At 48.4% G+C, this 24,558-nt stretch overlaps 1 protein-coding gene across 4 annotated transcripts in view; it reads left to right on the forward strand.

Annotated features, from left to right (window-relative positions):
• Nucleotides 1-24,558, forward strand: part of LOC147895371 (putative gamma-glutamyl hydrolase 3) — a 134,868-nt gene that overhangs the window by 51,361 nt on the left and 58,949 nt on the right. For all 4 annotated transcript variants that reach the window (XM_087383637.1, XM_087383638.1, XM_087383636.1 and 1 more), the window contains 2 exons: nt 17,558-17,647; nt 18,008-18,102. In XM_087383637.1, the coding sequence (XP_087239763.1) occupies nt 17,558-17,647; nt 18,008-18,102 (185 nt within the window). The remainder of the gene's footprint in view (nt 1-17,557; nt 17,648-18,007; nt 18,103-24,558) is intronic.

Here is a 24,558-nt window from a genome sequence, read left to right on the forward strand (position 1 = left end):
CAGTCGATAAGGAGGTGCCACCGAGGATCTGCGCGCAACGCGAGGTCCAAATGTGCCACCCTGCAATGCTGCTAATAATCTCCCAGACTGGCTGCTTCTCCTGAACTCCTGTATCGGCCTCTGCTAGGTGCTGTGGGATGCCCTCGAGCGGCCTCCACGTTCCCTGTGTGATAAGGAAAGTGGGGTCCTGCTGGCATGCCTCGAATAAGTGATGAAGACCAGGTGCGGTGCTGCACCAACAGAACGCGCCCCAGGTGATCAAACCTAGCTCCGGTGCTGCGCGAGTGAGAATCCCGAAAGTCCACCTCCACACTTCCTGGGCGCGAGTGCAGCTCCACAGGCAGTGTTTTGGTGACTCCTCATCGTCATGGCATATCTGGCAGCGTCCGTCCTGGCCTATCTGTCGCAACCAGCTCCCCACTGGAAGACCTTTGTGGGCAAGAAGCCACAGGAAGTAGGAGATCTTCCGCGGCCGCCAGCTCTCCCACAAGTCATTCCAGAAGGCCTGCAAAAAGAATCTGGAAATACCCTGTGCATACCAGTTGGGCCGCTGGGTGGGGGGGCGGCTCTGCATCCTCCTAAGAACTCGCCTGCCCAAAGTCGTGCTGTAGGCAAAGAAGGAGGTCGGCCCCTGTCCTGTCACAATCTCTGGCCAACTCCACTCTCCTGGGTCCCAATCAAGCTCTGACAAGGCCCGCCCCTCCCAGAGCCAGAGTCGCCAAAGCTGCATCTGATCCTGCTCAATGCTAGGATCGGTACGCCAGACCTTCCCCAAAAGGCCTACGACCCGAACCCTCTGCCATGGGAGTAGGGGGTCGATGAGCGCATCCTCTCTCCTGAGGCGTCCATCCCCCATAACCGCGAAGAAGGAAATAGAGGAGTCGTCCATGTGTCCTGCGACCACCAGTGGGATGCCACGGGGGGTGAACTGTCCCAGCCAACGGTCGTCACCAGGCATGAGGATCTGAGGCTCAGGTGGAACCAACCAATCAGCTGGGATCGCGCCGTCGATCTCCGTGCATCTCGCCTGGGCTCCACGTGCACCTCCAATTGCGTCTGCGAGATCAACCGTCTCCAAATGTCTGTACGTGTCCCTCCAGACTCGAAGGGACCGGGCTGGCCCCCTCATCCAACCATCCCACCTGATATGTGATCTCTCCCCCAACTGAAGGCCCTCGGCATCTCTGACCTGATCATTCCAGATAAGCGGCTGGCGATCGAACTCCTCCTGACAACGGGGAGGGGACTGAATGAGACTGAGGCGGAGCCGCCTCCAAACCATGAAGAGGCTACGAACGAGTGGGGAACGGGGCTGAGTGAGCGGGGCGGAAGTGAAGATCCACCTGAGGGACGGGAGCCACTCTCCATCTCGGCGCGGGACACAAGAACCGACCCCCTGCTGAAGTAGCATCTTCCACGTCTGCCCCCCCGGGGTCAAACCGCGGATGACTAACTTGCCTAACAAGGCCTGACTCTAAAGCTCTGGATCGATGACCCCCAGGCCTCCCTCAGCCTGCGGAAGAATGACTGTCTGCCAAGCAACCCTGGCTCTAGTATCTCTGAGGCCATCCTCCCCAGACCAAAGGAAGTTCCGAACCAGCCTCCTAAGCTGTGCCACGCTGGATCTCGAGAAACACCAATAGGAAGCCACATACCAAGCCGTGGCTAGGAGGACTTGGTTGACTACCAAGGCACGACCTGCAAGGGAAAGCTTAGCAGTGCTCCAGAAAGCCAGCTTCCGTCGGATGGAATCTAGCACCGGGAGAAACTGTTGAGCTGGCGTGATGTCCAGGCCGACCTGAAAACCCAGGTATCTAGCTGTCTGTCCCCGTGGGATCCACCTGAAACCCAAAAACCTCCCCCACTGAGAACGCGCCCCGGGGTCTGTGAGAAAACCAACTGATTTGTTCCAGTTGATTTTCGCACCAGCAGCCGAACAGAAGACCTCCAGGGCCATCCTCACCCTCTCCAACATCATCTCATCGTCCTGGACATACAGGGCTGTGTCATCTGCGTACTCCGAGTCCAAGAGCTCCGTGTCCTCCCGGAAGGGAAGGCGAACATCCCTGATCCCTGTAGACCTCGCCCGAAGGTAGTAAGTCATAGCCTCGGCGAAGAAGAGAAACAGGTAAGGAGCAAGGGGGCAGCCCTGACGCACTGATCTCTCCAAGCTAAAACGCTCACCCATCCTGCCTCCAATGATGACTCTGCTAGAAGCTGTCCTGTACAAAGCTGAAATACCCTGAATCCAACCTGCTGGGAAACCTAGCCGCTCCAGAGTCCCCTCCAGAAAGGACCAGTCCACTCGATCGTAGGCCTTCTCAAAGTCGAGAAGTAGGATGGCAAGGTGTGATCCGCTGTGCTGAGCCCACTCCGCCACCTCTGAAAAGGTGAAGACATTATCCAGGATACTGCGATCCTGGACAAAGCCTGTATGAGTGTCATGAATGAGGTCTGGGAGTAGAGGCCGAACTCTGGCGCTCATCATCTTGGCGAGGATTTTGTAGGCAGTGGTAAGGAGAGTGATCGGGCGCCACTGACGGATCTCCTGTCTATCTCCTCCCTTCGGGATGAGGCAGATCAGTCCCGAGGAGAGGCTCTCTGGCATATAACCGCTGCTGAAAATCCTCTGAAGAGCCGCTAGGAGGGGTTGATGGATCTGGTCCCAGAAGGAGGTGAAGAATGTCCGGGATAGCCCATCCTCACCTGGGCACTTCTGTCCATCGATGGCCATCAAGGCCTCCAGCATCTCATCCGTGTTAAACGGTGCCAACAACGTCGCCTGCATGCTAGGCTGGACCAGGGAAGGAGTGTGCCTCCACACCCACTAACATAAAATGTGTCCAGCCTCTCAAGGAGTCTGCCTCCTTCCCTGCGGAAGCCCCACGAGAAGTCCAAGCTCCCGTGCCAACGCCGGAAGGACGGGTCTCGCCAACAGTCCCTTCCTCCTGTCGCAAAGATAAAAGAGTCCCAAGCGGATTGCTCTGCCTGAGACATACCTGTAAACTCCGGTCCTCTGCCCTGCTGGTCCTTCAAGGTCTCCAGATTGTTGAAGTCACCTCCAACAATCCAGGAATCCATGTCTGGGAGAATCCCTGTAAGTGTCCTCCAGAAGGTGGCTCTACAACGGAGATCTGTGGGAGCATAAATATTGAGGATTCCAACTCTGGAGCCCTCCAGTTCCAGGCCTATCCAAAGGGCGCGACGTGGTATCAACGTGCCATGACCGAAAACTCCCTGGGCTAGCTGCTCTCCCACGGAAGTACAGACACCACCACTCCTCCCTAGTGCGCCGATCGAGGGCTCCCAATAAGTGTGAGAGCGTCCAGGGAGAATCTTCCCGCATCTACGGGAGTGAGCCGCAGAAAGCTTGTGCTCTTGGAGCAGAAGTACATCCAAACGACCAATCACTGTTGGCTGAAGTTCCTGTCTCAAAATGAGCTTCCTAGGACCACGGGTGCCAGAAGAGTGAAACCCGTTCACATTCCAGGAAACGAGGCGTAGGCTCATGGTGAGGACTGGGAGGCTGCGAACAACTGTCTGCTCGCAGTCGAAGTCGAAGAAGAAGCTGACATTTCGGAGTGGAGGCGCTGACGCTTATGGGAAGGTTTAGAGGGGGAAGCGGGGTCGTCTTGCCCGTCCTTCAACACCTTCAGCAAAGGCGAGATGCCTTTGGTACCATGAACGAAAGCTTTCTCGAGCCAGCTCGATATCTCTGAGGTGGACATCCCGTAGAAGGCACGGAGTTTCTGAGGAGTCCAGGCTCTGACATCTTGGGGGAGGGGCCAAGACAGGGGGGGCCAAGACAGGGGGGCCTGAGGATCACAATCAGTCTGAAGCGTTTGGCGGTGCAACGCCACCGCAGGCGCACGTCACCCTCGGACCACTGAGTCTCGAGAAGCTGCCCACCGGACGGGCCTATCCAGGAGCAAACCTGAGCATGCGTCTGCTCCCTGAGAGCCTCCCAGACCGAGTCGTCTGTCTACGTCTCGGTGCCGTCGCTAAGGAACGTGAAAGCAAAGCTAGGGCCATCCCTAGGGGCCAAGGCGGCTATCTTCCCATCCGCCCCTTTGCGGAGCAGGAAGATACTAATGTCGAGGCAAGCAGGGAAAGTCCCGAGGTCGGCCACATCCAAGTAGTCCCAGGGGCCAGATCTGTAAAAGTCGCGGGGGAGCTCTCTCTCCTGAAGCTGAGGCCCGTCAGAGTCTGCCACTGAGGGGCTAGCGGACGGAGAAGCCTGCTCCGGTGGTGGTGTAGACTCAAGTGTCCTGCCAGCGGAGGGGGAGGAGGCTGGGGAATAGGCAGCTCAGACTCCTCAGGGGCGGCTAGCGGAGGAGGAGGAGGAGGAGGGGGAGCGGGGGCTGCCCTCGGCTGAGGAACCGTCGGTGCAGCTAGCTCTGCGGGAGAGCTGAAAGAGGCGGGGGGGGGATGGGGCTGCATCTGGAGCTGGGGCTGAGAAGGAGGGGGAGAAGACTGAGGAGGACAAGGAGGGGGCTGAAGCTGCAGGTCGGGAGATATGGGGTGTAGTTGGGGGATGGGCTGGGGCTGAATGGGAAGAGGCTGGGGAGAGGAAGAGAGGGGGACCTGAGGCTGTGGAGGGCGGGCTACCATCGAAGAAGATGCTCTCCCAGGTCCCTGGGGCGGCTGCCTGTCGGGTCTCTGAGGTGCAGCTGCAGGTTGGGTAACCTCTGCCTCCTTGCCTTTATCAGAAATCTTCTTGTTCTTTCCTCTTTTCCTTCTAACCTCAGTCCAGCCGCCAGCTATCTCTGGTCCGGGCTCCGGCTGCCTCTGCTCCTCCTGGCGTGGCTGCCCGGAGGGGGGGGAGGGGGCGGAGAGGGGGGGGCGGGGGAGGCCGAGAAGAGCTGGCGAAGCGTGGACAAACAGCCGCCAGGTGCCCAAAGCCGTGACACCTCAGACACTGTCTTGGCTGTCCGGTGACTACCATGCTCTGGGTGATGCTGCCGGCACCTGTCACGATCTCGATCACTGTCGGGAGAGTCGTAGGATCCGCCACAGCCACACCGACTCGGGGGGCTCTTGTCGTAGTCACCGCATCGGCGAAAGTATCGTGCATAACCTGGAAAAACTAGCGTCACTGGATGGCGAGGTATACGGAACCGAACATCAAAATCCGCTGCGCTGAATCCACGGTACCATGGGACTATCATGATAATCTTTCCATCCACTGACGTGGGGGAGCCAGCAATCAGGTTGCTCGCAGCTTTCGCATTGGAGAGTTTGAGCCAGAAGATGCCTCTTTCCATAAGGGCCACCTCCTCAATATGGCCGTCCTCTAGCATGAGAGTGGACTGGAGCCAGTCCCTGATGGCTGATTTGGAGGGGGAATGTCCAATGACTCTGCCATAGACAGAGGTAAGGGCAAAGTCATTGGCAACCTCCTGAACCCGAGATGATTGTTGCTCTGTCAGGATGACGCGGTAGGCATCTGGAGAGGGAGGGACCGTCTGGGCCTCCGGTTCCGGGCAGGGAGCCGCCATACCGCCAAGACAAACTGCGAGGCTTCCGATGAGGAAGAGGCTGCCACCCAAAAAGGGGGGGTAGATGCGGGAGGGTGGAGCCTGGGTGTGGCGGGAACGGAGGTGGCACGGGGTGGAGGAGTGGAGGCGGGGAACGGGTGAGGTGGGGAGGCGGGAGCGAAAGCGGGGGCGGGGGAGAGGCGGAGTGGGGCGAGAGGACGGACGGGGGGCGGGGGAAGGGTGGGACGGAGGGGCGGGGTGGAGCGAATGGGCGGGGGGGCGGGGGTGAAGGCGGGAGGGGAGGCGGGGGTGGAACGGAAGGGCGGAGAGGCGAGCGGGGGCGGGGGCGGAAGGCGAGGGGTGAGGGGCGGAATGGGAGGCGGGGGGTGAGCGGAGCGGTAGCGGGGCGGGGTGGAGCGGAAGGGGTAGCGGGGTGGAGCGGAAGGGGTAGCGGGGCGGGGGTGAGCGGAGCGGTAGCGGGGCGGGGGTGGAACGTGGCGAGGGGGGGGGCGGAGCGAGGCGGGGGTGAGGGCGGGGGGCTGCGGTGAGGGGGGGGGAGAGACGGAAGTGTGAGGGGGTTGAGCGGAGGTGCGAGGGGGGGGTGAGGACGGAGGGCAGGGGTGAGGCGGAGGTGGGGCGGGCGTGGCGAGAGAGGGCGCGGTGGCAGCGGCGGGTGAGGGGAGGTGAGGGCGGAGGGGTAGGGGCGGGGGAGGGCGAGGCAAGGAGGGGCTAGGGGAGGTAGAGGTACGGAGGGGGAGGGGAAGCTCGCAGGAGCTGGAGGTCATGCTTACTCTCACGGATTCTCTTGTGTTCAATGTTCAGGCAGAAAAGACCTCTTATGGCCTATGGCAGAGGCTAGAAGAGTTGTATGCCCAAAAGAGTTCAGCCAGTAAGGTTTATTGGTTGAAGAAGCTTGTCGACCTTCGCATGAAGGAAGGTACAGCTATGACCTCACACTTGAGTGAGTTCAATGCCATCTTTACACAGCTTATTGCACAGGGATTGAACCTTGATGAGGAGTTCAAGGCTACTTTCTTGTTGTGTACCCTCCCTGAGAGTTGGGACACTTTCAAGACCACTTTGTCAAATTCAAATGTCACTCTTATGTATGCTGATGTGGAGAGCTCTCTCCTTATGGAGGAGATGAGCAGGAAGAACAATATGGGCAGCAAGTCTTCCAATGCTTTGCAGGTACAGGAAAGAGGTAGGACTCAGCAGAAGGGGAGATCTGCTGGCAAGTCCAAATCCCGCAGTCATTCCCGTGGCAAAAAGGATATTGAATGCTTTTACTGTTGCAAGAAGGGACACGTGAAGTCTAAGTGCTTCAAGTTTATACGGGATCAGAAAGCCAAGAAGGCTGAGACAAAGGATGCAGGCAGTGGAAGCAAAGGCAAAGGCAAGGCCAAGGCAGATGACTTGGATGCAGTGAATGTTGCAGCAGAGGACAGTGACAGTGACAGACATGATGTATTATGTTCTTCTGCTGTAATTGCACATACATTGGTTGTTGATGGCCATGACATGCACACCTGGCTCTTGGATTCAGGTGCTTCTTTTCATGTTACGCCTCATAGGGAGTGGTTTACTTCCTACACAGGTACTCATGGAGTTGTTCACCTTGGGAACAACTATGCATGTCAGATTGCAGGGATTGGCAGTATACAAATAGTATTTCCTGATGGACGCATATTTATGCTTGATGGTGTTCGCCATGTGTCGCAAATCAAGAAAAATCTGATTAGCACTAGCTTGTTGGATGACAGTGGTTACCACACCACATTTGGGGATTCCAAATGGGTGATTACTGATGGCCAGGTTGTAGCGGCTGAGGGTTATAAGAGTGATACCTTGTACCCTCTTTATGTTTCCAGTGTAGGTAATCATGTTGTTGCCATAATTGAGCTGCCGAAGGTTTCATTGTGGCATAGCCGGTTGGGACACATGTCCGTTAAAGGAATGCAAGAACTGTCACCTTTGGGTTATCTGCCGTCTCTTTCATTTTCAGATTTGCCTACTTGTGATCATTGCATTTTTGGAAAGCATTCTATGACTCCTCATAAGAGGAGAACTCCCCAGAATAGAGCACCACTTGATCTAGTGCACACTGATTTGTGTGAGATGCCACAGCTATCACTAGGGGGTGCAAAGTATTTCATTTCTTGAAGCATAAGAGTGATGCCTTAGATGCTTTCAAGAAGTTTGTCGCTCAGGTTGAGAATCAGACAGGACGCAGGCTGAAATGCCTCAGATCCGATAATGGGAGTGAGTATGTGTCACATGCTTTTGTACAGTTATGCGAAGCTAAGGGCATTAAACAGGAACTCACAGCCCCTCATAATGCATCTCAAAATGGTGTGAGTGAGCGGATGAATCGAACTATTCAGGAGAAAGTTCGATGTATGTTGTCTTATGCTGCACTGCCCCATGGCTTTTGGGCAGAAGCCGTGCAAACAGCAGTTCACCTAATTAACAGGTCGCCGAACAAGGCTTTGGAGTTGAAAGTGCTAGAGGAGGTGTGGTCTGGCAAGCCACCTTCATATAAGCACTTACGTGTGTTTGGCTGCGAGTGCTTTGCTCATGTACGCAAAGAACTGCGCACCAAACTGGAGCCAAAGTCTTTCAGATGCATCTTCATGGGTTACGGTGACGAAGGTGAAATGGGGTACAGGTTATGGGATCCCGTCAAACAGAAGATTATACGCAGCAATGACGTCATCTTTAAAGAGGATAGTGTACACAAAGAACCCGTGCAACCTGTGGAATACAGAAGGGTTGTTTATGATGATGTCGGACAGCAAAGAATGCCCATTAATATGCAGCAGCAGGCTGCTGTAAATAACCCTGTTCAAGAGGGTATACAGGCTGAAAATCAGCCAGACAATTTTGCCAATGATGCACCACTGGATATGCCAGCAAATGGCGTTGTAGAACAGCCAAATATGGTGGTACAGCCACCCGTCATGCATGACGAACAGGCTAGACAGCAGCCTAATACGGAACATTTTGTTAGGAGGAGCACCCGTGTACAACGGCCTCCTGATAGGTTTGTTCCAGGAGCCAATAATGTGGCTGATTTTATCATGCTGACAGATTGTGGTGAGCCTTCTAGCTTCAGGGAAGCTATGGGAAGAACAGAGAAAAGGAAGTGGGAGAAAGCCATGCAGTCAGAAATGGACTCCCTACTTCAAAATGATACATGGGACTTGGTGCAGCTACATGCAGGCAGAAAGGTTTTGTCATGCAAGTGGGTTTACAAAGTCAAAGTGGATTCAAATGCTTTACCGAGGTATAAGGCCAGATTGGTTGCCAAGGGATTTAAGCAGGAGAAGGGCATTGACTTTGATGAGATCTTTTCCCCTGTAGTCAAGATGACTACTTTGAGAGCAGTGTTAGCTCTTGTTGCTCATGAGGACATGGATTTATGTCAGATGGATGTGAAGACTGCTTTTCTTCACGGAGATCTCCATGATGAGATCTACATGAGTCAGCCAGAGGGATATGCTGTTAAAGGGAAAGAGCAGCTTGTGTGTAAGCTCAAGAGGAGCTTGTATGGACTCAAGCAGGCGCCAAGAGAATGGTACAAGAAGTTTGATGCCTTCATGCAGTCCCAAGGGTATCATAGGTGTGAGACCGATCACTGCTTGTACACCAAACGGGCAAAGGATGGCAGTTTGATGCTACTCATTCTATATGTGGATGACATGCTGATTGCCAGCAAATCTCAGCAGGAGATTATTGCTTTGAAGTGAGAGGGCTAAGTAGAGTTGAAAGGGGAGCAAGAGAGAGTGAGAGTGAGAGAGACACACTATTGCGGGTGTGAAGAGATGAGTGAGCCACACCACAAACTCACTTAAGTTTTATTAGGATTAGGTTTACCCTATGACTGTCTTAAGACAGTCATAGGTGTCCTATCTTTAATTCTTTAATATAAGGGTTGGCAATGTGCCTTTAACCCCAACAACCTCCCACCTAAAGGCCAATGTGCCTAAAGGGGAGTAAAGAATAAAAATTACAGCAATATACAGTTACTGTATACAGGACCATAAAATAAGAATGGTCTCATCCTAATCCCATGATGTGGCGGCAATGTGCAAACCGCTCTGTAGGCAAGCTCTTAGTGAGCAAATCTGCAGGATTATCATCAGTATGTACTTTCACAAGCTCAAGACGCTTGTCTTCCAGTACCTCCCTGATGAAATGATATTTCACTTCTATGTGCTTGGTCTTCTGATGAAAAACCGGATTCTTTGCCAACATGATAGCACTCTGACTATCACAATGCAAAACTGGCATATCTCCTGTAATGCCCAAATCTCCCACCAGCCGAGTAAGCCATATTGCTTCCTTGCAAGCCTCAGTGGCTGCAACATATTCAGCTTCTGTGGTTGACAGTGCAACGCATTTCTGCAACCGAGACACCCATGATATAGCACCTCCTGCAAATGTAAAAATATAACCGGTAGTAGACTTCCGGTTATCTGCATTCCCTGCATAGTCTGAATCTGTAAAACCATGCACCAATGCATCCTGCCTACCATAGCATATGCACAAGTCTTTGGTACCTTTGAGATACCTCAAGACACCTTTCACTGCTTCCCAATGCCGCTTGCCTGGATTTGCCATATACCTGCTGATGACTCCCACCGCAAAAGCAATATCCGGACGAGTGGCAACCATGGCATACATCAAAGATCCAACTGCAGATGCATACGGAACCTTGGCCATTTCAGCCTTATCATCATGTGATCTGGGGCTGTCCTTACTGCTGAGTTTTAAATGTGAAGGCAACGGGGTACTAATGGACTTCCCCCCCTCCATTTTAAACCTCTGCAGTACTTTGTCAATGTACTCTTTCTGTGACAGAAACAAAAGTCCCTTGGACCTGTCACGAGTAATACGCATGCCAAGAATATGATTTGCATCACCCAAGTCTTTCATGTCAAAAGACTTATGCAGTTGTTTCTTCAAAGCACTAATCTCATGCTGAGATTTACTGGCAATAAGCATGTCATCCACATATAGAATGAGTAGCATCAAACTGCCATCCTTTGCCCGTTTGGTGTACAAGCAATGATCGGTCTCACACCTATGATACCCTTGGGACTGCATGAATGCATCAAACTTCTTGTACCATTCTCTTGGTGCCTGCTTGAGTCCATACAAGCTCCTTTTGAGCTTACACACAAGCTGCTCTTTCCCTTTAACAGCATATCCCTCTGGCTGACTCATATAGATCTCATCATGGAGATCTCCGTGAAGAAAAGCTGTCTTCACATCCATCTGACATAAATCCATGTCAGCATGAGCAACAAGAGCCAACACTGCTCTCAAAGTAGTCATCTTGACTACAGGGGAAAAGATCTCATCAAAGTCAATGCCCTTCTCCTGCTTAAATCCCTTGGCAACCAATCTGGCCTTATACCTCGGTAAAGCATTGGAATCCACTTTGACTTTATAAACCCACTTACATGGCAAAACTTTTCTGCCTGCAGGTAACTGCACCAAGTCCCATGTATCATTCTGAAGTAGAGAATCCATTTCTGACTGCATGGCTTTCTCCCACTTCTTTTTCTCTGATCTTCCCATAGCTTCCTTGAAGCTGGAAGGCTCACCACAATCTGTTAACATGATAAAATCAGCCACATTATTGGCTCCTGGAACAAACCTGGCAGGAGGCCGCTGTGCACGGGTGCTCCTCCTAACAAACTGTTCGGGATTAGGCTGCTGTCCAGCCTGTTCTTCATGCATAACAGGTGGCTGTACCACCGTATCTGGCTGTTCTACAGCCCCATCTGTTGGCACATCCAGTGGTGGATTATTGGCAAAATTTTCAGGCTGATTTTCAGCCTGTATACCCTCTTGAACAGGGTGATCTGCAGCAGCCTGCTGCTGCATATATATAGGCATTCTTTGCTGTCCAACATCATCATAAATAACCCGCCTGTATTCCACAGGTTGCACGGGTTCCTTGTGTACACAATCTTCTTTAAAGATGACATCATTGCTGCGTATAATCTTCCGTTTAACGGGATCCCATAATCTGTACCCCATTTCACCGTCATCACCATATCCCATAAAGATGCATCTGATAGACTTTGGATCCAGTTTGGTGCGGAGATCTTTGCGTACATGAGCAAAGCACTCGCAGCCAAATACCCGTAAGTGTTTATATGAGGGTGGCTTGCCAGACCACACCTCCTCTGGCACTTTCAATTCCAAAGCCTTATTTGGTGACCTGTTAATAATGTGAACTGCTGTTTGCACGGCTTCTGCCCAAAAGCCATGGGGTAATGCAGCATAAGACAACATACATCGAACCTTTTCCTGAACAGTTCGATTCATCCGCTCACTTGCACCATTTTGAGATGCATTATGAGGGGCTGTGAGTTCCTGTTTGATGCCCTTAGCTTGGCAAAACTGCACAAAAGCATGTGACACATACTCACCCCCATTATCGGATCTGAGGCATTTCAGCCTACGACCTGTCCGATTTTCAACCTGAGCGACAAACCTCTTGAAAGCATCTAGGGCATCTCCCTTATGCTTCAAGAAATAGACCCACACCTTGCGTGTGGCATCATCAATGAAAGTAATAAAATATTTGGCACCCCCTAGTGATAACTGTGGCATCTCACACAAATCAGTGTGCACTAGATCAAGTGGTGCTCTATTCTGGGGAGTTCTCCTTTTATGAGGAGTCACAGAATGCTTGCCAAAAATACAATGATCACAAGTAGGCAAATCTGAAAATGAAAGAGACGGCAGATAACCCAAACGTGACAGTTCTTTCATTCCTTTAACAGACATGTGTCCCAACCGGCTATGCCACAATGAAACCTTTGGCAGCTCGGTTATGGCAACAACATGATTACCCACGCTGGAAACATAAAGAGGGTACAAGGTATCACTCTTAAAACCCTCAGCCACTACTGTCTGGCCATCAGTAATCACCCATTTGGAATCCCCAAATGTGGTGTGGTAACCACTGTCATCCAATAAGCCAGTGCTAATCAGATTTTTCTTGATTTCCGGCACATGGCGAACACCATCAAGCATAAATGACTGTCCATCAGGAAATACTATCTGAATACTGCCAATCCCTGCAATCTGACATGCATAGTTGTTCCCAAGATGAACAACTCCATGAGTACCTGTATAGGAAGTAAACCACTCCCTGTGAGGTGTAACATGAAAAGAGGCACCTGAATCTAAGAGCCAGGTGTGCATGTCATGGCCATCAATAACCACAGCATGTGCTATTACAGCAGAAGAGCATAAAACATCATGTATGTCACTGTCACTGTCCTCTGCTGCAACATTCACTGCATCTAACTCAACTAGCGTGGCCTTGCCTTTGCCTTTGCTTGCATTTCCTGTATCCTGTGATTCAGCCTTCTTGGCTTTCTGATCCCGTATGAACTTGAAGCACTTCGACTTCACATGTCCCTTCTTGCCACAATAAAAGCATTCAATGTCCTTTTTGCCACGGGACTGACTGCGGGATTTGGACTTACTAGCAGATTTCCCCTTCTGCTGAGTCCTGCCTCTATCCTGTACCTGCAAAGCATTTGAAGACTTGCTGCCCGCATTATTCTTCCTGCTCATCTCCTCCATAAGAAGAGAGCTCTCTACATCAGCATACATAAGAGTAATATTCGAATTAGACAGGGTGGTCTTGAAAGTGTCCCAACTCTCAGGGAGGGTACACAACAAGAAAGTGGCCTTGAACTCCTCATCAAGATTCAACCCCTGTGCAATCAGCTGTGTAAAGATAGCATTAAACTCACTCAAGTGTGAGGTCATAGCTGTACCTTCCTTCATGCGAAGATCGACCAGCTTCTTCAGCCAATAAACTTTACTGGCTGAGCTCTTTTGGGCATACAATTCCTCTAGTCTCTGCCATAGACCATAAGAGGTCTTTTCAGCCTGTACATTGAACACAAGAGTGTCTGAAATAGTGAGCATAATAGCTGCCCTCGCAGACAAATCAAGCTCTTCCCAATCATCAGCTGCCATATCAGATGGCTTGACACCCTTTACCCTTATGGGCTTAGCAATCTTCTTTAACAGAAGAACATTCAAGCACTGTTCTGCCCATAATGCATAGTTATGTGCTCCTTCCAGTTTCTTTATGTTCAGAATTGAAGAATCACCTCCTCCTGATGCCATATCAGATGAGGAAAGTACCTGACTCCCTGGAAGTAAAAAAAACTGAATAATAAAGTTCTGATTTCTCAGAAAAGTCTGCTCTATTCAAGAGCCAGTAGCACTCTCAAAAGTGCTGTTTTTACTGTCAGTAAAATCTGCAGCAAAACAGTAAATGTCCCTGCAAGTACTGTACCTTCTGACAAACTGTTCTGAGCTTAAAGAGGCATAAAAACAGTAATTTCAGACTGCTGCTGCTGCTCAACAAGAGCTTAACAGTGCATAATTATCTGACAAAACCACTCAGACGGCTGTAAACACTGCTGTACTGACTGTACTGATCACTTCTCCCACCTCAGATGAGGTATGTCACTGTCTCAAATTGCAGAAATCACTTGACAAACACCCAAAAAAAAAATAAATGACCCTTCAGCCTGTCACAAAACCTGCAACAGGAAATGGGATGAATCCCAAGCAATCACCCTTATACCAAGGGGAGAAAATGCATCTGAAGATCTCTGTTGGTAACCCAAGTGTTGTCAAACAAAGTCTGGGCAAAAGCCCCTTGATCTGACACCTGAATCAAGTGCAAAATGAAAATCTCTCTGACTCTTGTACCTGACAATGTGCAAAGCATAAACTGCCTCTGTGTACTCAGTAACAACACAAACCACAAAGTACAAACACCCAGAAGAAAATCTTTTGAGCACTGTCAACGATGGGCAGTTAGGGACCGAGTAAACTCGATGCGCCCTGACCAAGCGTGGCTCAACTGAGATTTTCAGAGTGTGTACAAAGAATGTGATCTGCAACAAATGTCACCAAATGCACTGCGGAAATAAAGCAAATGTGTGCTCCCTGGCTACACACTGCCTCAAGGCATAGACTGCAAACACATCTAGGCAAAAGCCCTTTGATAAGATCACCCAAAACTGAGAATTTCACTCAGTAAATGCATATATCCTCTTGCAAAATCAAGGCATTACCTTCCCAGAACAAAATAGATGTGCAATCAACCACACACTGTGGTTCTCTTCACCTCAAGCACGAGATGAAGGAAAGTACTTGCTGTACTGTCAAGATAGCACAGTTCTGAGAACAACAAAAAAAACCTTGAATCAAGAGCAGAGAGCTTTTGATCTTTCTTTTCTTCCCAAAAAAAAAACGCGGACTCAGATCCCGGATGAATCGAGATGGTGTATCTCCCTGCTGTGCAAAAATCCGAAAACAGCTTCCTGTACCTGCGTGGAGATTTGTACGGCTGTACGGCTCCTGTACGGAATCCGTACAGCAGGTACGGAATCCGTACTTGAGTGTGCGCGCTGCGCGCTCTGGTCCCGCACAGCCTAGTGCTGTGCACAGGCTGATCCTGCGCACCCTGCGCAAGCTAGCAGCTAGCAGCTGCTATGCAAAAAAAAAAGCCCGCGCCCGAACTGCGCCCGTGACCACGCCTTGATCTGCTGCCCCGCAGCACTGCCCCACACCCTGCCTTCGCAATGCGCTGCCGCCCTGCAGCCTGCGCCGCCGTACTGCCTTCGCGATGCCGCCCTGCAGCCTGCGCCGCCGTACTGTCTTCGCGATGCCGCCCTGCACCACAGTTCGCTGCTCGAGCTCCGTCCGTACGGTTGTACGGACGCCGTACAGCCGTACGGATCTGTCCGTACGGTGGGTGCAGTTGAGGGTGGGCTAGGGAGGAAGGGTAGGCTAGGGAGTGAAGAGAGGTTAGGCTCTGATACCAGTTGAGAGGGCTAAGTAGAGTTGAAAGGGGAGCAAGAGAGAGTGAGAGTGAGAGAGACACACTATTGCGGGTGTGAAGAGATGAGTGAGCCACACCACAAACTCACTTAAGTTTTATTAGGATTAGGTTTACCCTATGACTGTCTTAAGACAGTCATAGGTGTCCTATCTTTAATTCTTTAATATAAGGGTTGGCAATGTGCCTTTAACCCCAACATGAAGAAGCAACTACATAAGTCTTTTGACATGAAAGACTTGGGTGATGCAAACCATATTCTTGGTATGCGGATTATTCGTGACAGGTCCAAGGGACTTTTGTTTTTGTCACAGAAGGAGTACATTGACAAAGTACTGTAGAGGTTTAAAATGGAGGGGGGGAAGTCTATTAGTACCCCGTTGCCTCCTCATTTAAAACTCAGCAGTAAGGACAGCCCCAGATCAGATGATGATAAGGCTGAGATGGCCAAGGTTCCGTATGCATCTGCAGTTGGTTCTTTGATGTATGCCATGGTTGCCACTCGTCCGGATATTGCTTTTGCGGTGGGAGTCATCAGCAGGTATATGGCAAATCCAGGCAAGCGGCACTGGGAAGCAGTGAAAGGCGTCTTGAGGTATCTCAAGGGTACCTAAGACTTGTGCATATGCTATGGTAGGCAGGATGCATTGGTGCATGGTTTTACAGATTCAGACTATGCAGGGAATGCAGATAACCGGAAGTCTACTACCGGTTATATTTTCACATTTGCAGGAGGTGCTATATCATGGGTGTCTCGGTTGCAGAAATGCATTGCACTGTCAACCACTGAAGCTGAATATGTTGCAGCCACTGAGGCTTGCAAGGAAGCAATATGGCTTACTCGGTTGGTGGGAGATTTGGGCATTACAGGAGATATGCCAGTTTTGCATTGTGATAGTCAGAGTGCTATCATGTTGGCAAAGAATCCGGTCTTTCATCAGAAGACCAAGCACATAGATGTGAAATACCATTTCATTAGGGAGGTACTGGAAGACAAGCGGCTTGAGCTTGTGAAGGTGCATACTGATGATAATCCTGCAGATTTGCTCACTAAGAGCTTGCCTACAGAGCGGTTTGCACATTGTCGCCACATCATGGGATTAGGATGAGACCATTCTTATTTTATGGTCTTGTATAGAGTAACTGTATATTGCTGTATTTTTTATTCTTTTCTCCCCTTTAGGCACATTGGCCTTTAGGTGGGAGGTTGTTGGGGTAAAGGCACATTGCCACCCTTTAAAAGTTATGACCCCTATGACTGTCTTAAGACAGTCATAGGGTGAATCCCTAATCCTAATAAAACCTTTGAGTTTGTGGTGTGGCTCAACACTTTTTACACACCCACACTTCCTTGTGTCTGTCGCTCCCATCGTTCCACTCCCCCTTTTCCCTCACACCACCTTCCTTCCACGTGAAACATTTTTAATGCCACATGATCTAGATGATTTCCCATGAATTGGGAAAAATGTAGCAAAAGAGTGTCTTGTCCAAAAAAGAACTGATAATGCAAATGGGTCAGCAGACTGCCACCTTGGTTGCTGATTACAGCAAGTGTAGATGCAAGTATAATGATAAATGATAAGAACTGTAGAATTGTAGTCACTTCTACAACCATGTAGCTCAAGTGCAGAGAAAAGATCTTGTAAATGTTTGACAGTTATTTAATTTCTCTATAAATGGCTAAATGTGTGGCATATAACATGATATCTTTCACTTTGTCTTTCTTTAAATGTTTCATGGTCTGGAGAGCATGCACTTCACTATTGTTAATACACAAAATGGGGAGGCTGCAGATTTGGAGAAGGGATATTGGAGATTGTTGTGGAATGAGTAGGACAGCCAAGCAAGTGGAGAGAAGTGGGAAAGCAAGAATGTGAGAGAGGAAACATCTGTGGAAGTGAGTTGTAGCAGTGGAGTTGGAGGAGGACAAGTAGATGGCAGAGTGTGTTTGACATCACATTATCTGGTATCCTATGAAGTTGCTTCTAAGCACCCAATATCAATCTATGTAGCAATTCAATGTCCCTAATTACCCTCTATGATCCACACCGCAAGCTTGCCAAGCCTATGTATCACGAGATACAGAGTTTAATCCTTTATTACAACATAATTTAAACTTGGTGTCTATTACAAGTCCAGATTGTATGCTCTTCAATCTTATGATTGGTGTTTATGGTTGCAGATTGCTTTAGAGGAAAATGATAAAGGAGAATACTTCCCAGTTTTTGGAACTTGCTTAGGATTTGAGCTCTTGAGTGTGATCATTAGCCAGGCATGTGCTCCCCCTACACCAGGCATGCTTTTCTTTGATATGTGAACGAAGAATGTATCTTCTTCTGGAAATTTGAATTTACTGTGTAGCATTGCCCAATAGTTTGCATCATGTAAATATTGACAAGTAGGCATGCAATCCTTGAGACCAGCATGTCAGTATTTGATGCTGTTTACAGTTGTTTGTTTCTCTATAAGCTCCCATGTTCAATCAGAAGTTGTGCGTATCTGTGTCCATGTCCATTCATACACAATCAAACTCAGGCAAAGCTGGAGGGTAGATAATGGAATGACTGCTGTATTGTTTTGTTTTACATGGCTTCGCCTTTATGCCCAAATCTGATGAATGTATAATCTGCAGGACCATGATATACTTGAGAGATTTTCTGCCAAATCACAACCAGCACCCCTCTTCTTTAACAACGAGTGGTCAAAGCAACGAAGCATGTTTAAATGGTAACAATTTTTTGGCCTTATGGGTGCATCAATTTGTAGCTTTGGATTGACAAATTTTTAATTCTGAAGTGGATATTGCTTAAACTTAACGAAATGTACGTCATATTAGTCCTGATGCTTCGTAATCGATTCCTGCTTTCAGTTTCTTGTGTTTCATTGTAATCCCTTTGGTGGTGAGAATCATTACTCTCCTTGTGCCTCCACCAAACTCATCTGCTGATTTTTTGCTCAACGTTGGTGCTGTACAGTTTCGCCATCAGGCTGCTTACCATGATTGTTCTGTAGCTTTTTGCCACCTTGCTGTCCCCTCCTTTGTGGGGTGGTACAATCCTGTTGAGATTTCATTCTCAGGGAATCCCTCTTTTAAGCTTGATTCATGAGCGTGGTGAGAATTCCCTTTGTCTTGCCTCCCTCCCATGTCAACATCTCACCCATGGGGCCCTCCCATGAGAGAGAGAGAGAGAGAGAGAGAGAGAGAGAGAGAGATGGAGGGAAAAAGAAAGTTGTATTAACCATCTTCGGGAGGCCTCACGGGCCTATGAGACAAAGTACAATCAGCAGAATAACTCATACAAGCCGCCATGGATTGAAGCAAAGGGCTCGCTAAGGCCCTTGCTGAGTGCTAAGCTAAGCTAATGATCTAAAAAACTCAAATCTTGAATACACTCTTTGAGGCTCTTAAGAGACTCCAGTCGGTAGTGCGAAAGCTCAAAGAGAGAGAGAGAGAGAGAGAGAGAGAGAGAGAGAGAGAGAGACGGGGGGGGGGTTGCATTCATGAGCATGGTGAGCATTCCCTTTGTCTTGCGTCCCTCCCATGTCAACATCTTACCCACTAGTCCTTGTGTGTCACGGGCCTTCCCATTAGAGAGAGAAAGAAAGAAAGAATGAAAGAAAGTTTATTAAAGTCTTTGGAAGACCGATGGATCTATGAGACTGTGAAAATCCTGGTACAGACGAGCTGTGAGAGTGGAGCTACTAAAGGAGCATCCACCAATGCAGAATGCAAAAAATGCAGAATGGTAGTACTAAGTACTAAGTACAACATAGTCATGTCGGTGGTCGACTACATATCAATCTCATCATCATCATCATCAGGACATCAGGGTGGATGAGGCAATGGAGGCATGAAATCGGCGATAGAGTGCTGTCAGCCACTCACGGGTGCGGCCCTGTGACGTCTCCTGGTCATAGCTCTTCGCCTAACAAGGGCTACAGTAACCCTTGTCGGCTGGGCTCCGACTCTAAACAGGGAGGGGATATCCCCAAGTGTAATTTGCGCGTCAACCCTCTGTTTGAGCTGTTGAGTCACTGGCTCTGGGTCACGATCATGTGGAGGTGTCGTCTCGTGGGGGTCCATGTGATATGGCTGAAAGAACTCGGTGATAGAGCTCTGAGAGGCATTTGCCAAGGAAGAAGTCTGCTCCTGTCTTTGTGATCGAAGTATCCTCTCGCGGTCCCTGACTACCTCATGAATGAAGCCTACCAAGCATCTTTGGTCTGGATAGGAGAGGAATTGGGACAAAACCCCATAGCTATCTCTGAAGAGGCAGTATAAAATCTCATAGTAAGCATGACACCTGAAGATGAAGTGCTCCTCCGTCTCAACCTCCTGCATGTCACATAATGTGCATATGTGCCTCTCCCTGGGTAGGCGCTCTACTCTGCCGCTCTCGATATGAAGTCTATGTGAAGAGACCCGGAACTGCCCAATAGAGATCCTTAGTGAGTGGGGTAAGTGGATCTACGTGTATCTTGGTGGGTCAATGAAACCCTCCTCTGTGATATGTAAGCAGTTGTTACGGAAATTATATTTATGATATATCTTGCTTTGGACATTTATTATTTTTAGTCGAGTGTGACTATGGCAAAGTACTCCATAGGAGCGCATCGGACGCGGCGGGGGTCCTAGTGGATACTTTGTGTGGTTAGTTGGGGACTCCTGACTAGCTTGTGTTTTGCCATGCTAGATGGTCGGTATTGTGGGTGATTCCATGTTAATACTGATGTCGCTAGTGTTATTGGTGTTGTGCTTTGAGCGCGGTTATGTTGGGATCGGTTGATTCGGTGATTCGTTCAATCGATTGTTAATAACTAATGTAATTCAGGTGATGGAACTCATAGCGAGGATTGGAGTTAGTGCGAGGGTAGCGATCGAGGTGTTGCACAGCGCATTATTTATGGCCATGGGCCAATTTTGTATTTGTTTTATATTTGCAAGTTTGAGCAATATATTTTAGTGGACATAATTCATTTTTGGGCCCTAAGATGGCTATGTAAAGCAAATCCCTCATTTTTGGATGAGAGGGATAATTTTGGCTCCTTGGTGCTTTTATGAAAAATCATAAATACTCTAGATGAGGAAGCATGAGCCACTCATCTAGGGAGGGGAGATTGTACCCATTCTGCTGTCGCTTCCATGGTGTGATTGTGTTCTTCTTCTCCAATTGATTAGGTGGTGAATTTGTGTGAAAAGAATTACCTTTTGGTTTCAGTGGTATTAGAGCCATGGTGACGCTCTTGTGAAGAAAGAAAAAAAAAAAAAATTGAAGCTTCCTCATGTGGATTCAAGAAGAAAAAGACACCTTGGAAAGAGAAGTTTTGTGGGGGAATTCAAGAGGACAGCTTGACTCGTGTGCAGAATCAGAGCTCATGGGGAGAGGAAGCTTGTACCGAGGAACGTATCCATGCATGTGTTATGGAACGTTGTTGGCTACGCCGTTCTCAAAGCTCTGTAGTTCTAAGGGACTCCAAAGATCCCTTGATTTATAAAAGACTAAAGGCTCACTTAGTCTTGGGCGAATACACTTCGAAGTCTGCACCAAGCAACGCATAGGCTACAATTGCCATATATAATTAATCTTCCTCGGCCGCATCAGTTCCTACTCGTTTGAGTTTGATGCGCGTAGACTCATCTGCCGCCAGGACCTCAGTAGCCTCCTGTAGACTGCAACGAGGGTCATGAATTACCCTCCTCTCTGCCTCGGGCATTGAGAAACTTATGGTCCCATCGCCTCCAGCCCTCCATAATTTGCGCAGCAGCTGCCTTTGGTAACCTCGAGACCTGGGAGTCTTCTCTTTGTTTGCGCACCCGTCTGCAGAGTCCAGTCCCACAGTCAAAAGTAGCTGGGTTATAAAGAAATCTCTGCGCACGCCCATCTACAGTCACGGAGGACTGGCAGTCAGACTCGGCTGCGCGCAGTGCAGCCGTGCACTCAAGCAGTCCCGAGGACGCTGTGCAGCCAGCCACCTGCAATATTTCGGCTCCCATGCTCTTGTACTCCAAATTTCGAAGTGGGCAATCTTTGGTCCTTGGACCTCTATCATCGCAGACATCGCTGAGCGGTAGACTCCATAGCGTCGCCCTTGGGGAAGCAGTCTCTACAAAGCCGCCACCGCCATCATCTTTATAGTCCTACTGGCTCGTGCAGCTCCTGCTCACGCCATTTCAGTTCATGGATTATGCCATTGCAAGAAGCAGATGGTTAGGAATCAGCAGTCTCTCAGAGTTCCTACAGTTAACGTGTTCGTGCAACCTTCTTAAGTCAAAGGACTTCTTTGACTTCCTACAAAGCAAGGATAAAGGACCCCAAGTTTTTCTTTCAGAGATCTTCTACACAAAGTGCGAGGCCACTCCACCGACCAGCAAAGAAGCAAAGCAAAATCTGAAGCAGCTTGAATCAAGAAGGCGATTGGAACTACGAAATCACCGAGCAATTAATTGGAGATCAGTCGAGCGCATAAATGACTACGAGCGGCATCATTGGTCACATATCTCCCACTCTAGTCCTTTTCACTTCCGATAAGAGAGTGAGATAAGTGATTTCTTTTGCTTTATATTTCATACACTTAGTATCTTCCGCCATCTATTTCTTGCCATACACTCGAAACACACTTTTTCATCCGTTTAATTCTCATACACTTAGTATCTTTATTTTTTCTCCGCTCCGCTTTATTTGTACTTATCGCAATATCATGGCACATGAGCCACAACCACCCACGCTCCAAGAGCAGTTAGACGCACTTCAGGCACAGTTGGCCGATGAGCGTGAGCATAGGGAGAGATTGGAAAAGAAAATCAATGGTAAGAAAAGGAAGAGACATTCATCTGATGATGAGTCATCCGACGATGATACTATTATTAGGACAGTCAAAGCCACACTGAGAGCACAAAATCCAAGGAAGAAGAGTAAGATAAGTAGAAAAGCTTTCTCATTTCAAAATTTTGATGGAAAGAAAGAAGCACGCACTGTCTTGTCTTGGATCAGTCAGCTAGATGATTATTTTTCGGGGGATAAATTCTCTGAAAAAGATAAGATTAAATGTGCTGCAAATCATTTAGTAGAAGTGCTGCACTTTGGTGGAACATCACTAAGCACAGTAAAAGGCGACCAAAATCTTGGAAGTCTTTTCAAAAGCTCATCAAGAGAGATTTCCTTCCCTCACATTTCAAAGCAAAAGCGAGACAACAATGGGATACTTTCAGGCAGTTCGATAAGGAAACGATCTCCATATATACTAATAGATTTTGGCAAACGTTGATCCAATTACAATCTTTAGAGAAAGTTAATGAGCGAGATCAACGCAGGAAGTATGTGGCAGGTCTAAAGTCTAAGTTGAGAGCCGAGATTAACATGTTTCATCCTCGCTCACTGAGCTCAATAATCTCTCTTGCAATGAATTGTGAAAGGAAGAATGGGATCCCAAAAGAAGGAAAAGATCAGGAACGGCATGTACCCTTCCATAAGAAAAAGAGATTTGAGAAAAAGCCCTTCTTTAAATCTAAAAATGGTTTTGTACCATAGAAGACAGATTCTTCTTTGAAGCCGAACGGTGGGACTTTTCCAAAGAAAGAAATAAGGTGTTTCAAATGCAACAAGCTGGGACACATAGCCACCCTACAAGGATACACGAGACTTTCTAGTGGCACTCCTACAGGGAGTGGACATCATCTTAGGATTGCCATGGAGGCATCAATACAATCGAAGATAGATTACGATTCACATCAGATGTGGATTGAGTAGGACAGACAAGAAATATGTATGAAAAGCTCAATGAAATCTAAGGTCAGTCTTTTACTTAACCACACAAGCAAAAAGAGCAATTAGAAAACGTAAGAAGACATATCTTATTTTGGTGAACACGGTTACGGCTACTCAGTCAAACACTAAGCCTACGCACCAAAAATTTCTTTCTCAATTTTCAGATTGTTTCTTAGAGGATTTACCGCCTGGACTACCATGTTCTCGACTTGAAGATCATAGGATAGAAATCCTACCGGACACTCCACCTTGCAAAGCTCCCTATAGAGTCAACCAGCTAGAGCAAAAGGAAATACAAAAGCAAGTGGAGGAACTGATAGAGAGGATTGATAAGACCCAGCAGTTCTCCTTATGGAGCACTTGTCTTATTAGTCAAAAAGAAAAATGGAACCTACCGAATGTGCATAGACTATCGTGCACTGAACAAAATCACAGTGAAGAACAGATATCCAATCCCTAGGATTGATGATCTTTTGGACAAATTGAAAGGGGCCAAGGTCTTCAGTAAGATAGATCTCAAATCCGGCTATCCATACTCTGGTGTAGAATGGAATATCCAAGGCACACGGATTCGAGCACTTCAACAGCATGAGTAAAGAATGTGTGGCAACATTGACTGCATCCTTTGCCAAAGTGCTATCTTTTGCAAAACGTTGGAATACATTTTGGAGGTCGCCAACCACATCGACTGCCATTTGCCTCCACTCAGTTTCAATCCCAATGAATGGATCACGATCCTCAGATTACAACCCGACTCTATCAAAGAGTCATCTTCTTAGAAGCATGCCACATATCTCTGTTCGAACAAATGGTGGATACATGCTACTGGAAATAGAGCAAAAATTGTATGGTGCCAAGGCTTTACAGCAGGATCGACTGGCACACCACAAGTTTCACAACCACTGGATTACACGCATGGCATTCCAACTCTATGATCACAAGTATCGTAGAAGAGGATATATACAAGACTGCCTTTAGAACTCAAACGGGACATTATGAGTTCTTAGTTATGGCCTTTGGGCTAACTAATGCTCGAGCTACTTTTAGTAGAATGATGAACCGAATCTTTATTAAACACCAAGATTGTGTGGTAGTATTTTTCGATGATATTCTGGTGTTTAGCAAAGATGTTCAGGAGCATAAGGAACATTTGAAGCTAGTCTTTTCACTCTTGAAAGAAAATCAATTGTACATAAATCCTGAAAAGAGCAGTTTCTTTCAAGAGTAGATAGAGTATTTGGGTCACATTGTATCCGTCGATGGGATTCAAGTAGATCCAAAGAAGATTGAGTGCATAGTCACATGGCCTAAACCCCGAGATATACATGAATTAAGATCATTCCTGGGATTGTGTAGCTTTTACAGAAAGTTTGTCAAGAATTTCGCATACATTGCAGATCCATTGACAGACCTTCTT

Source organism: Dipteris shenzhenensis, chromosome 13 (genome assembly GCF_047967505.1).
Source record: "Dipteris shenzhenensis isolate YYH24624 ecotype China chromosome 13, Dip_SZ_1.0, whole genome shotgun sequence".
Taxonomy (NCBI): Eukaryota; Viridiplantae; Streptophyta; class Polypodiopsida; order Gleicheniales; family Dipteridaceae; genus Dipteris; species Dipteris shenzhenensis.